At 37.3% G+C, this 12,841-nt stretch overlaps 1 protein-coding gene across 1 annotated transcript in view; it reads left to right on the forward strand.

Annotated features, from left to right (window-relative positions):
- Nucleotides 1-12,555, forward strand: part of dnah1 (dynein, axonemal, heavy chain 1) — a 52,644-nt gene extending 40,089 nt beyond the window's left edge. Inside the window, exons 56-75 of the mRNA XM_037679123.1 lie at nucleotides 704-829; nucleotides 1,043-1,162; nucleotides 2,346-2,495; nucleotides 2,576-2,736; nucleotides 3,556-3,781; nucleotides 3,952-4,147; nucleotides 4,252-4,403; nucleotides 4,509-4,705; nucleotides 4,805-4,949; nucleotides 7,522-7,680; nucleotides 8,151-8,282; nucleotides 8,443-8,613; nucleotides 8,789-8,968; nucleotides 9,197-9,373; nucleotides 10,070-10,246; nucleotides 10,350-10,480; nucleotides 10,881-11,025; nucleotides 11,429-11,635; nucleotides 11,826-12,060; nucleotides 12,434-12,555. Coding sequence (XP_037535051.1) covers nucleotides 704-829; nucleotides 1,043-1,162; nucleotides 2,346-2,495; nucleotides 2,576-2,736; nucleotides 3,556-3,781; nucleotides 3,952-4,147; nucleotides 4,252-4,403; nucleotides 4,509-4,705; nucleotides 4,805-4,949; nucleotides 7,522-7,680; nucleotides 8,151-8,282; nucleotides 8,443-8,613; nucleotides 8,789-8,968; nucleotides 9,197-9,373; nucleotides 10,070-10,246; nucleotides 10,350-10,480; nucleotides 10,881-11,025; nucleotides 11,429-11,635; nucleotides 11,826-12,060; nucleotides 12,434-12,555 — 3,309 coding nt within the window. The remainder of the gene's footprint in view (nucleotides 1-703; nucleotides 830-1,042; nucleotides 1,163-2,345; nucleotides 2,496-2,575; nucleotides 2,737-3,555; nucleotides 3,782-3,951; nucleotides 4,148-4,251; nucleotides 4,404-4,508; nucleotides 4,706-4,804; nucleotides 4,950-7,521; nucleotides 7,681-8,150; nucleotides 8,283-8,442; nucleotides 8,614-8,788; nucleotides 8,969-9,196; nucleotides 9,374-10,069; nucleotides 10,247-10,349; nucleotides 10,481-10,880; nucleotides 11,026-11,428; nucleotides 11,636-11,825; nucleotides 12,061-12,433) is intronic.
- The last annotated feature ends 286 nt before the right edge of the window (nucleotides 12,556-12,841 follow it).

Consider the following 12,841-nt stretch of genomic DNA (forward strand, 5'->3'; position numbering starts at 1 on the left):
ATATATATATATATATATGGCACTGTTTTTGTATGACAACCCAGTGACAAGGATGCCTGCAGCACCAGCACATTTGTTACACAATTTTTATAGCAAATAAGCATAAATAAGAGGGCTATGTTATGACAAAAGAAAGAAGCTGACAATTTTTTTGCACTTTTGAATTTATCTACACATAGCAGAATTCATAGAGATTTGAGTTGATCATTAAGATTGTATAACCACCTATTAGGCTTCTGTTTTAAGTTTTGTTTTTTTTAAGTAACTGTCAAATATATCTACTAATGCACTACTACTTATACGCTTTTCACTTGTCGCTTGTTAACAGGTTGAGTTTAGATTTGTAAAAATTTACAAATTTGCACTGTTTGAGTGTTGTCATTGTGTTAGAGAGAGTAAATGTCATGAATTAATTTGACATTAAGCAAAATCCAAGTTGAAGTGTTATATCATTTCCAGACTCCTTTTTGGCATCTGTATTTGGTAGAAGACCAAAGTGTCAAAGAGCATGCAGAATAATGTTGTATTTTAATTCCACAGCAGAGAAAGCTATGTAGTCTCTATAGGTCCAGAAAAAATATATCGGTATTGGTATTGGTATCGGTTATCGGTCGAATAAGTTTTAACATATTGGCATATCGGATATCGGCCAAAAATCCAATACCGTGCATCTCTACTTTTTATGTACTCTTTTTATGTTTAGGAAATTTATCGGGCATCCATGGCAGAAGAGTGGCTGAAGTGTTTCAAAGAGCTGAGTCTTCCACATACTGATGAGCCAAACCTGATTAATACTGTGGGAGATTCAAACAAGATCCTCTTTTGGCAGGTCAGAGGCAGACTATCAATAAATTATCTGGTTTCAAGCAGATTAGGAGACATTTACATAGTTTAAAATTGTGTAAAGTTATTGATTTTTGTACTTGATGTAAGTCTGATCTAGCTATTTTGCATCTATGAATAGAAATCAAATTACTTTTACTTTTTAAGCATTTTACTACATACAGTAAGTGACCATAATTTAATATTTCCATGTGCAAAGATATCAGGACTGGCCAAAGATAGACCGTCAGTGGAGAGTGGTCTTATTGCTCAGTATTCTTTGCGCTGGCCTCTGTTCCTAGATCCTCAAGGACAAGCCAACAAATGGATCAAAAAAATGGTAATGGCCTTTATTTTTCCATGTGCATATTGTGTGAAAACTGCAGAAGGTGCCATTTGGGTTGAAATACCATCATGAAAATGTTAAGTGTATTTTAGTATTGTCGTTATGTTAATATTGTTAAGTGTTGTTTGCAGCTACCTTTAGCTAAAAGTAGTTTATTGAAATATACTACAAGTATACTTATTTTACACTAAAAATGAGGAAGTGTACTTGAAGTTTACTTTTTATGAACTTTATTTGATATACTTAAAAATAGTATAAAAATGTCCCAATTTAGTCCAAACAAGTATTAAATCAGTATATTTTCTAGTACACTACAAGTATGGTGTGTAGTATACTTGATATACTTGTACTTAACTTGAAGTACTTTGTATACTTGCAAAAATAAACTTCAAATGTACTACTTTTTGTTAAGGGTAGCATTACATGCATTACTAGGCCTGTCGCAATAAACAATAAATCATTTAATCACACGATAAATGAAAATTATCGACCTCATTTTCATTTATCGGCTTTATCGTTTCTTCGTGTCTCTTTTTCAACTACTAAGCTGAGAAGCTACGAGCTAAGCTAACAGGCCAACCTGCGGGGGGGGGGGGGGGGGGGGGGAACTCTGTCTTGTCGCAGCTCCAAAATTCACAGTTGAAACCCGTGTCTTTGTGTAAAAAGTTGTTTTTCTCTGCAAAAAGAAGCTGAAAACTTGTTTACTGATTTTTCATTAAAAATTATGTGTGAAAAATGCTATGCTAAAAAGCTCAAACCACACCGAGTGTCCGCCATTTTGAGAACCGAAGAGAAACAGCCCGTGACCCATCAAGGGGCTTCCCTCCCATTTTTCTTAAATAGACATGCTGCTCGCTCCCTCACTATCCATCCTTCAATTCAAACAGTCTTATACTGCCATCCGGTGATTGAAAAAAGGTACTACATGCAAAACAAATAAATAAAAAAAAACGTTTACTCTTAAATTTGACAATAATTATCGGTACTAATTATTGTAAAATTTCAAACAATATTATTGTTTATCACGATAATTACTGAGACAATTAATCACCCAGCAAAATTTGTTATTGTGACAGGCCTATGCATTACACAGCAAATATTGTTTACTTGATGTTAAAACATCCATGACGCATTTGAACCTGCTTTCACTGCTCATTTACTTACTGTTGTCACTCAGGAGCAGGACAATGGGTTGATTGTTTTGAAGCCCAGTAATCAAGACTACCTCCGCTGTCTTGAGGATGCCATTTTCTTTGGTAAACCCGTCCTTTTGGAAAATGTAGGAGAGGAGCTAGATCCATCTCTACAGCCTGTCTTGTTTCAACAGGTATACATGTTAGATCTGTTGACAGTAACTTAATCATCCACTACGCACTGAACTGCTTACTCTGCACTTTTGCCTTCTAGACGTTTAAGCAGCAAGGCCAAACAGTTCTGATGTTGTGTGAGTCAGTCATCTCCTACCATGAAGGCTTCAAGATGTACATCACCACCAAGCTGCCAAACCCACACTACTCTCCAGAGGTTTATGGAAAAGTTACAGTCATTAACTTCACCTTGTCAAAGAGGTAACAGATTTTAAAAACAAAAAAATAAAACAGCTTGAATCTTGTTTTTGTTGGTCATCATCAATTAATCTAGCTGTTTTTTTCTGCTACTTTTTTCTTTTGACTGTCCATTTAGTTGCTATTTTATTTTAATTTGGAAAACAAAATGGTATGCCTCTTTTATGACTGTCTATTGTTGTCGTTGTTATCCACTGTTGTCATCACTCTTTGTTAAAGAAATCAGGTCAATCTTGTAAATGAGTCCCCGGGGCTTAATGGAATTAACCTGTATTAATAAAGGTTGAATGAAAAATTGTGCCTGCACTAAACGCTATTTATACAACCCCATCATTGTAACAGTTGTCCATAGAAATATTTATTTGTTGAACCAGGAGTGGTCCTTGATTCAAAGCAACACCTTTTAGTAGGGCTTCTACTTATCACAGCTCTGAAAACATTTGAACATCAAGGTTTAAATAAAACTGAACAAAGAGGCACGCATTACTTCTCAAAACATGATTTGAGTTTGTTTTTGTAAAATAGTTGAATGTTTAATCAGGTACTTCACTTAAAACGCTTTAGTGATAATTAGTTACTACATGTTGCACCGGTAAAGTCTCCTTAAAAGTAACTGTAAATCATGATCGTATTATTTAAATTTTTTTAAAATGTTTTACTCGCATGGGTTTGTTAGTTTGCAGTGTTTCTTCTTTAGTCTGAAACAAGCAGTTTAGAACAAGTGTAAAAAAATAGTCTGTGATTTATTTTTATTTGCTTTTAAACTAAGTATTCTAACTCTAATTATTATTTTTGTTTGACTCTATATTAATGTATCTACAGCAGTTTGGAAGAGCAGCTGTTGAGTCAAGTGCTAGCTAAGGAGCATCCAGACCTGGAGGAGGCAAAGAACAAGCTAATTCTCAGCCATGCCCAGATGAAACAGGTGCTGAAAGAAACTGAGGACAAGATTGTGTCTTGTCTCAACTCTGGAAAGGGAAACCCCATAGACTCTGAAGATCAGATTTCTGTGTTGGAGGATCTTAAGATCAAAGCTGGAGAGATTAAGGTCAGACAGTCGAAAAGATGCATCTCAAATATTAACTGTACTGAGGTTCAAAAATGCTGGTTATCATTTACAATTACCTTTAAAACCTTAGAAGATATTTGAGTGCAATTAAAAACGAAGATGCTGCTGATTAGGTTTGTTTCCGAGTTTCTGTTTGTTTTTCAAAACAGGCTAAAGTGATAGAAGCAGAGAAGACAAAGCAGGACATTGACACCACTCGTCTGGAATATATGCCGGTGGCAGCGAACGCACAAATTCTCTTCCTTTGTGTGTCAGAGCTGTCCAACACTGATCCAACGTACCAGTACTCTCTAGAATGGTTCCTTGGTATTTTCATGGCTGCTGTGGCCAACTCTGACACAGCAGGTACTAGGAAATTCTGACCGCAAGATCATACATATATTTATGAGTGTACAAATGGCTATGATGTTTAAAGATACTAAATGTTGATATAAATTATGTATTTCCAGAAACAAAAGAGAAGAGAATCACCAACATAAATGAGTTTTTCACCTTTAGTCTGTTCAGCAACGTGTGCCGCAGCCTGTTTGAAAAACACAAACTCATGTTTGCCTTTCTTCTGTGTGCTCTCATCACGATGAACAAAAACAAGATTGACATGGTGATTCTTGACTGTGACAAGTCTGTGGGAGTTTTTACTCTTTTTATGGATCATATCAGTCTAGTCCATGTTTATTTAATAAATCTACTTTTCTCTCTGTGACAGGCTGAGTGGAGATACCTGCTCGCTGGAGCCACGTCTGTTCAAGCCCTGACCAACCCAGGAGCGAGCTGGCTGTCAGAGCACACCTGGCAGGACATTTTAGGCCTCAGCACTCTGGACATCTTCAGCAGCCTGGCAGAGAGCTTCACCAAACATCTGCAGGGCTTCAAGACAATTTTAGACAGCAAGCACCCTCACAGGCATGACTTTATATTCACTAAATGTACACATGCACACTTTATACTTTTGTGTGTACTTAGCAGAAAATGACAGTGTTTCATAAGGTGGTTTGTGTACAGAGAGCCTCTCCCAGGAGAATGGGACACCAGGCTGAGCTCATTCCAGAAGCTGTTGTTGCTTCGCTGTCTGCGGCCTGACTGCCTGATTCAGGGCCTGCAGGACTTTGTGTCTGCTCAGCTGGGACAGCGCTACATAGAGCCTCAGGTAGTTTCTCTAATCCACACTTCCTTCACATTTTTGTTAAAACCAGAATTATGTCATCAGTTTGCAGGTGAAGATCATCCAGGTCATGATCAATCCAAAAAAAAAAAGTAAAAAAAAACCAAAAACAACTGGATTATTCTGAAGCTATCCATGCTTCATTTGTTCATCATACGTCATTTAGTTCATTCGTACTCATCTGCTCATACAGACTCATGTTCGTGCTGCTGTTATTCGGGGTATTATTTTTGTGCTATTAGTGTTTAGTGTATTATTAGTTTAGCATATTTCTTAGTTCATATCTTAGATCTTTTTACTGTTTTTCTTTTACATTTTATACTTTTGTTGGATGTGACTGGGACCCTGTGAACACAATTTCGTTTGACCACGTGTACCACATGAGGTGCAAATGACAATAAAGAAACCTTGATCTTGACCTTTAGAATAGAAGTCCAACTATTTATTTTTTAACCCTTTTTAATTCATCTTCGGTAATTCCTGTCTGTCATTAGCTTGAAGGTCCTACTCCTGAATAACTGAAATTAAGCAACACCTTGGTGTTGTATGCTCTTCTGTTAAACCAAGTCTCAGAAATCTTTGCATTATTTTTGATTCAGCCATGTTAATGCAGTGTCATTCTCGTGGATTAATCAGAAACTGCTTTTTTCAATTAAAAAACTATTTCTAGGCTTAAGTCTCTTGTGTCAAAAGCTGAATTAGAGATGATTATCCATGCTTTTATTGCATCCCGTCTGGATTATTGTAAGTCTTTTCATTTGTTTGACTAAGAAGGATCTTGATAGTTTGCAGACAGTTCAGAATGCTGCTGCAAGGCTTTTAACCAACTCACGGAAAAGACAGCCCATATTGCCAGTTTTAATCTCTTTACATTGGCTACCAGTACATTTTAGAATACATTTTAAAATTTTGCTGCTTTCTTTTAGAGCCCTGAGTGGTCAAGCCCCAGTCTCTGACCTTGTGGCGTCTCTGGGCAGCACGTCTCATCCCCAAAATGCCCCCCAGTCGCTTTCAATAGCTGCCCACTGCACCACCTGGTGGTGGATGGGTTAAATGCAGAGACTAATTTCGCCATTGTATGGAAACATTGTGATGACATTATTATTATTATTATAGAGCCCTACTCCTCTTCTCGCAGCCTCAGTTTCCAGTCAAAGGCTGTTAATGGTCCCATGGACTCATTTTAACACCAGAGTGGATCAAGCTTTTAGGGCTGTGGCCCCCAGACTGTGGAGTGTGTTGCCTCTGACTTTGCGCTGCCTTGATTCTCTTGATTCTTTTAAAAAGAAGCTGAAGACAAATTGGTTCAGATTGTCTTTTAATTAATTTTATTGTGTCTTATGTCACACATATGTTGTTTTATCTCTCTTTCTGTTTTATCTTTTGTGTTTTTATGTCATATATTCTGTAAAGTACTTTGTGATTTCTGACCTGTTAAAGGTGCTATGTAAATAAAGTTTACTTACCGGTACTTACTTACTGCTCCCGAATTGTGAAATTTTGTCTCCCCCTACTGACTATGTAAAAACAAGTCACATCATATAAACTAGCTTTAATGATAAATGTATAAAATCCTGCACACATTCTCCTCAACTTAAGACTCGTAAATTAAACAATGTTTTCATCCAGTTTAGATCCTGGATCTGACCGGACAAAGTTCTATGAAAGTTTCTGCCTCTCTGCAATTTTATTTGTAATTATTTATTTATTTATTTATTTTAAACTTTTATTTTACCCGGAAGAAATTAATCCATTGAGATTATTAATCTCTTTTACAAGGATGTCCTGGACAATATGCAACACAGTCTTAAAATTTATGCCAATTGATTTCCAAATTTATGCGTAACAGCCTCTCTGATCCTAAACTAAATGTAAACTACATTAGTCTTCTTTGTTGCTTTACATCTTTTTTCATTGTAAAGTTTATTAATTTATATTGAGGCTTTTCATTAACAATTGCTTGTTTTTATTTCCACTATAAACTTTGACGTACTGCAGGATGCTGCAGGTTACTGCCTGAATGTTGCAATAGCTTCATTCATCTTTTGCTTCCAAATACCAGTTTGTGGTTGGTATAAAGTCCCTCCCCTCTGGTTCATGTAGCATTGTGTAATATCCACAGCTAAGTAACACTAGAACATGCAAAAATTTGTACTACTACTACTTTATTTATAAGACACTTTAAAATAACCACTGCTGCAACATGTTGTACATGTAAAGTCAAAAAATATTTTAACACAAAATAGAAAGAATAAAAACAATTAAATAATAGGATCAGTAAAAGCACCACAACAGTAGTAAAATAAGAAAAAGCAAGTCTCATGTTGTTCTAAAGGCCAGTGAATAAATAGGCACATAAGACAGATGTACTTGTTTAAATGTAAAAACTTAACTTTTACTTGAACAATAATGATGTGATGAAGGTTTAGGTTATTTTGGCTCGTTCTGTTTCAATGCAACAATTGTCAGATAGCAATAATTAAATTAAAAAAATGCAATAATTTATCTAAACAGGATATAACAGTGGCTTTCGTTTGTTTATTTTTTGTCTCTACAGATTCCAGATTTGTCTGTGATCTTTAAGGAGTCATCCCCCATCAGTCCCATCATTTTTGTCCTGTCCTCTGGCTCTGACCCTACTGCTGACATCTACAAGTTTGCTGAAGCCATGCAGTTCTCTGACAAAATAGTTACCATCTCTCTAGGACAAGGCCAGGTCAGACTTCATTATCCCATATTGCTTGTAATGATTGAATCTCAGTAATATTTGTTTGTGTGTGTTTGTTTCTGACTGAAATTCAGCCATTGCACCGCTCTACTGTAACATACTGTATTCTACATTTTATGAAACGTGTAAACCCAAAGTTTTAGGAAAATGTCCACAAAACTGGAAATAATTTCTCATCCACATACTCTCTCTGTGACTGTTCAGTTGTTGTTAGCATGTGTTTTCTGCATTACTGGCTGAAATCCCACCTCATGCTAGGATGGTATCACCCTGTCTGTAATTCCTGGAAGGCTATACATCTGCCACACGTGTTGCGTCCTAAAACCAAACTATTCCTTGGCATAACCTTAATTATCTAATTTATTTTTATTTCTTTAAACAAAACTTTAGTCTCTTGATGATTCATCTGTTATCTTTAAAACTCACTTTTCTTTTCTTTTGCTGTTTTAACTTTCCAGGGCCCCTTGGCCGAGGCTGTAATGTGTACTGCAATGGAAAGAGGTCAGTGGGTTTTATTTCAGAACTGTCACCTGGCACCCAGCTGGATGCCAACCCTCGAGAGACTCATTGAAATGGTTGACCCAGTTAAGGTTAGGACACATCCTCAAAGCTATGGATACCAAAGACACCACGAAAATATAACTACTTATTATTTATTTGTTTGATTTTAGATTAATCAAAAGCACAAATTGTTCTGATCTCTTGTACACTTCAGTAACATTTACATGTATTGTCCTCCTGAATGTACAGGTGCACAAAGACTTCCGCCTGTGGCTCACAACTTTTCCCAGTAGCAAGTTTCCAGTGTCCATTCTCAAGAGTGGTACCAGGATTACCAGTGAGCTGCCAAGTGGCATCAGAGCGCGCCTACAAAGAACCTACCTGAAATTCACCAATGAGTTTATCTGCTCTTCAACCAAGGTCTGCAACTCCTTTAGTCACCCTTACAATGACTTATTTCATCCTCTTAGACTTATGTCTTTATAATTTACAATTTAAATAAGTGTGTTCTTTTCAAAACATCTCTTTTAGGTGTTGTTGCTACGTGTCATAAATAAAACATCTCCCATTTATTTTGCTCTTCCTCCATCTGTAGATGGCACACTTTAAGCCTTTGCTCCTGTCTCTCTGCTTGTTTCATGGAGTTGTTTCGGAGCGAAGAAAGTTTGGCCCTTTGGGGTTTAATGTTCCCTATGAATTCTCTGATGATGACCTGAACATCTGTATCAGCCAAACAAAAATGTTCCTGAATGAGTACCAGGACATCCCCTTTAAGGTGGTGACCCATAGACTTACAGTATGTCTGTATGGAGCTTTCAATCACAGTAAAAGTTTCAAACTAATTTATACTAAATTGAACACAGTATATTGTTGAGAAATGTTGCTTATCATTACAGTTGAAATAAAAAGTGCAATCATGTGGTAAACTCTGGTCTGAAACAGATAATATGTGTTTAAGTGTGCCCATCTGTCTGCATCCTTTTTTGATCCTCCACATGTCCAGGTTCTCAAATATGCTGTTGGGGAGATTAATTATGGTGGCCATGTGACAGATGACTGGGACAGACGATGTCTGCTCAGTGTGCTGGAAGACTTCTGTTGTCCTGCTGTTCTCAGTGCTGATCATGTCTACTCAGCATCTGGTGTCTACCGACAAATAGACTCTAATCTGGACATCAAGGTGAGATAAGCACAAGAAGATTTTAAGGGATGGTTTCACCTTGATTCTTGTGTACACTACCCGTGTTGACCAAAGCTGGGAGTCACAGTCATAATATTTCTGTAATAAGTGACTCACTTTACATTGTCAATGACACTGGACAGCCATTAAAGAATTGCTACATATTTGTTGTTTAAGTGTTGCACCATTGTAATTCTCCTGTGATAATAAGTCTTAAAGCAATTACCAAAGACACAACCACTTGGACAGGTCTACTTTTGTTCAAACATAAAAATTGTTTTAAAGTGCAGGAATTGCCAGATATGAAAACAGGTGAGATATTTGTCACCATCCTTACTAAAGTATTGAACTCAAAATGTTACCAATATGTTTTAAATGCTTTCAAACTTCCCATTGTTCCCACATTGTACGAGTTTATTCTGATACACAATCACAGTAACACTAAATGTTTTCACTGTTCTATCTGCTGTTCGCACTCAAGGAAATCTAAAAGGTGAGACTGGCAGTATTGTTTCTGTCTGTAGTTAAAATAAAGTGTACATGGTTTGTGCTGAGTAGGGATCATCTTCTAACCTGTCAGTTAAATATTATCCATGAGTGCTGTCTCATGTTTTGACATTTACTTTTCACATTCAGACCATATCAAATGTTCAACTACTGGCCAGCTGAATGATCTGTTGTCATTTCTGACCCCAGGGTTGTTTAGCATATGTCCATGGTTTGCCCATCAATGATACAGCTGAGATCTTTGGTTTCCATGACAACGCTAACATCCCCTTTGGCCAGAATGAGGCCTTTGCCCTGTTAAAAGCTGTAGCTTGTCTCCAGCCTCGAGTTTCCCGTTCATCTGCTGAAGGCAAACCATTTGCAGAGGTACTGCTATGAAGTGATTTTTGTTTCTTCTTTTGTCATTAATAGTTGTGTTACGTTAGATACGTTTAATATTTTCTGTGATTTGTCTTGTCTTCAACTAAAGACGGTGGAGGAGATTGTGGTAGGCATCGCTGAACAAGTCCCTCAGCCTTTCAGTGTCCAAGAGGTGACTGAAAAGTATCCGGTTCTCTATGAGGAGTCCATGAATGCACTGCTCATCCATGAGGTCATCAGGTAACGTAAAGCTGCACCACATGTTGCTCCACATACGTAAACCTGTCTCTATGCTCTGCTGCTATTCCTGCACAGCAAGACACAACCAAAAAGTAGTCATTTCAAACAGAAGTCATTAATTATAAAAAATAAATGTTGTTTCTGTTGTTTATGTGTCGTACTGCGAGTATCTGAGATGACATTTGCACTACAGTCAGCCTCTGTGGTGTAGCAGCCAGACTAAATTAGGACTTACTGTATGTTAGTTATGTGATAAGCATATTATTTGTTTTTACTATAAATATTTTAAACAAAAACTATTATTTACTTCAACATTGAATTGAAATTTATTCATAGCCACATTCTAAAAGAAGTTAGGATGGTGAAATTAATAACAAACGTCATGTGTTTTGTTCTTCAGATACAACAAGTTGCTGGCAGTCGTCTCTCAGAGTCTCTGTGATGTGATGAAGGCTCTGAAGGGTTCAGCAGTGATGTCATCAGAACTGGAGCGTACGATCCACAGTTTGTTCAACAACAGGGTGCCTGATGTGTGGACAGCCAAGGCAAGACTCACACAGCAGTCATTGTTTGATTTGCAGTTGATACTCACAGAATATGACACATATTTATTATTATTATTATTATTTAGTATTAATCATATATGTAACTCATTCATGTATTTACTGTAGATGTGAAACTCAAGAGATATATGTGATTTTGTGACTGTTCAGTTTTTGAGTCTGATTTTGCAAGTTTTTTTAGTCATGCATTTTTTATGATGTAACAATTTTGTGTGTAGTATTTTTTACCATCTATATACCGGTAGTTTTGTTGAAATTTCATTAAACAGAACATTATTTGACTTCAGTTAAATTATCTATTTCACTCTAACAAATTTAGGTTCTGCTTTCTAGGAAAGCACTGAACTGTGTACTAATACATCGCTTTGCTACTTTCTCTGAACAGGCCTACCTGTCTTTGAAACCTCTGGGTTCCTGGGTTTCAGATCTTCTTCAGAGGATCAGTTTCCTGCAGAGATGGATCTCCAGTGGCCCTCCGCCTGTTTTCTGGATTAGTGGATTATTTTTCCCCCAGGCATTTCTCACTGGAACCCTTCAGAATTACGCCCGGCGCGCTGGCTACTCTGTTGACACAGTTGGATTTGACTTTGAGGTCTCTAAAGTTAATTTTGCCTCACGGGCTCAATTCATATAAAGCTTATATTCGTAAAGACAGAACTGGATGTACTGTAGATAAGCTTGACCCTTGTTTTGTTCCTGGTAGAGTTGCTATAAAGTATTATGTTTCAACTGACCATGACCTCATTTCTTCCTGGTCTTCTTTTTGATGCCTGCTCCCTCAGGTGATAGCGAAATCAGTGTCAGAGATAAGAGTCATACCTCACACTGGCTGCTACATTCATGGTTTATTCCTGGAAGGGGCTCGCTGGGACAGCAAGGCAGGTCAGCTCACAGAATCCAAGCCCAAGGAACTCTACACACAAATGGCTGTCATCTGGCTGATCCCCAAACACAACCGCACTCCTCCAACCTCCAGGGTCTACCTCTGTCCTGTCTACAAAACGCTCAGACGAGCCGGTCAGTACACACAGGTCTTAAGAGGGATAAGATTTATCTGTATACAGCAAACTGCTAATGTGCTGCGACTAAAATAATATATAACCCAATGCCAAAAACTTTGATTCAGGTTTTGAACCTGTCACTTCATGCTGAAGTGCTTGCTCAAGTGTTTGTATGTATTTCCTTGTAGTGGTATTATTGCTCATCCAAAATAGACTCCAGTAAGTGTCAAGTTTCAAGAAGCTTCTGAAAGTGCAGTTCTGCATTTTCCACCCACAGCAGGAAGTCATGACTTTGTGCTAGCTCAGAAACACCTAACTGTTCAGCAATGAAAAAAAGAGCTATTTCAAGTCTTGTGTTTGTCACTTACCTGCTGTTTGTGCTTTGACAGGGACTTGGACGTCCACTGGTCATTCCACCAACAATGTGACTGCAGTGGAGCTGCCCACAGATCGCAGTGAGAGTCACTGGATCAAACGGGGGGTTGCGCTCATCTGTGGACTGGATTCCTGAGCTGAGAATTTTCTCATGAACCAGTCCTCTTCACAGCCCTCAGTGATGATGACTGATGCTATTTACACTACATTTAAAACAAGTTATATTTTTCTTCACTTCATGAATACTCATACTCAACACTGTCCACTGGGTTACTTTTTAAATCTAACATGTTAAAGATGTCAACTGGGTATAATCATACCTGTTACAAATTATAATAAAAACAATAATACATTTGAGCAAAAAGAGCAAACTTAATCTATTTTTTTTTTCACAAATTGTTTTCTGTTAAAATGTCTTTTGA

This window comes from Nematolebias whitei, chromosome 7 (genome assembly GCF_014905685.2).
Source record: "Nematolebias whitei isolate Nwh7 chromosome 7, NemWhi1, whole genome shotgun sequence".
Lineage (NCBI taxonomy): Eukaryota > Metazoa > Chordata > Actinopteri > Cyprinodontiformes > Rivulidae > Nematolebias > Nematolebias whitei.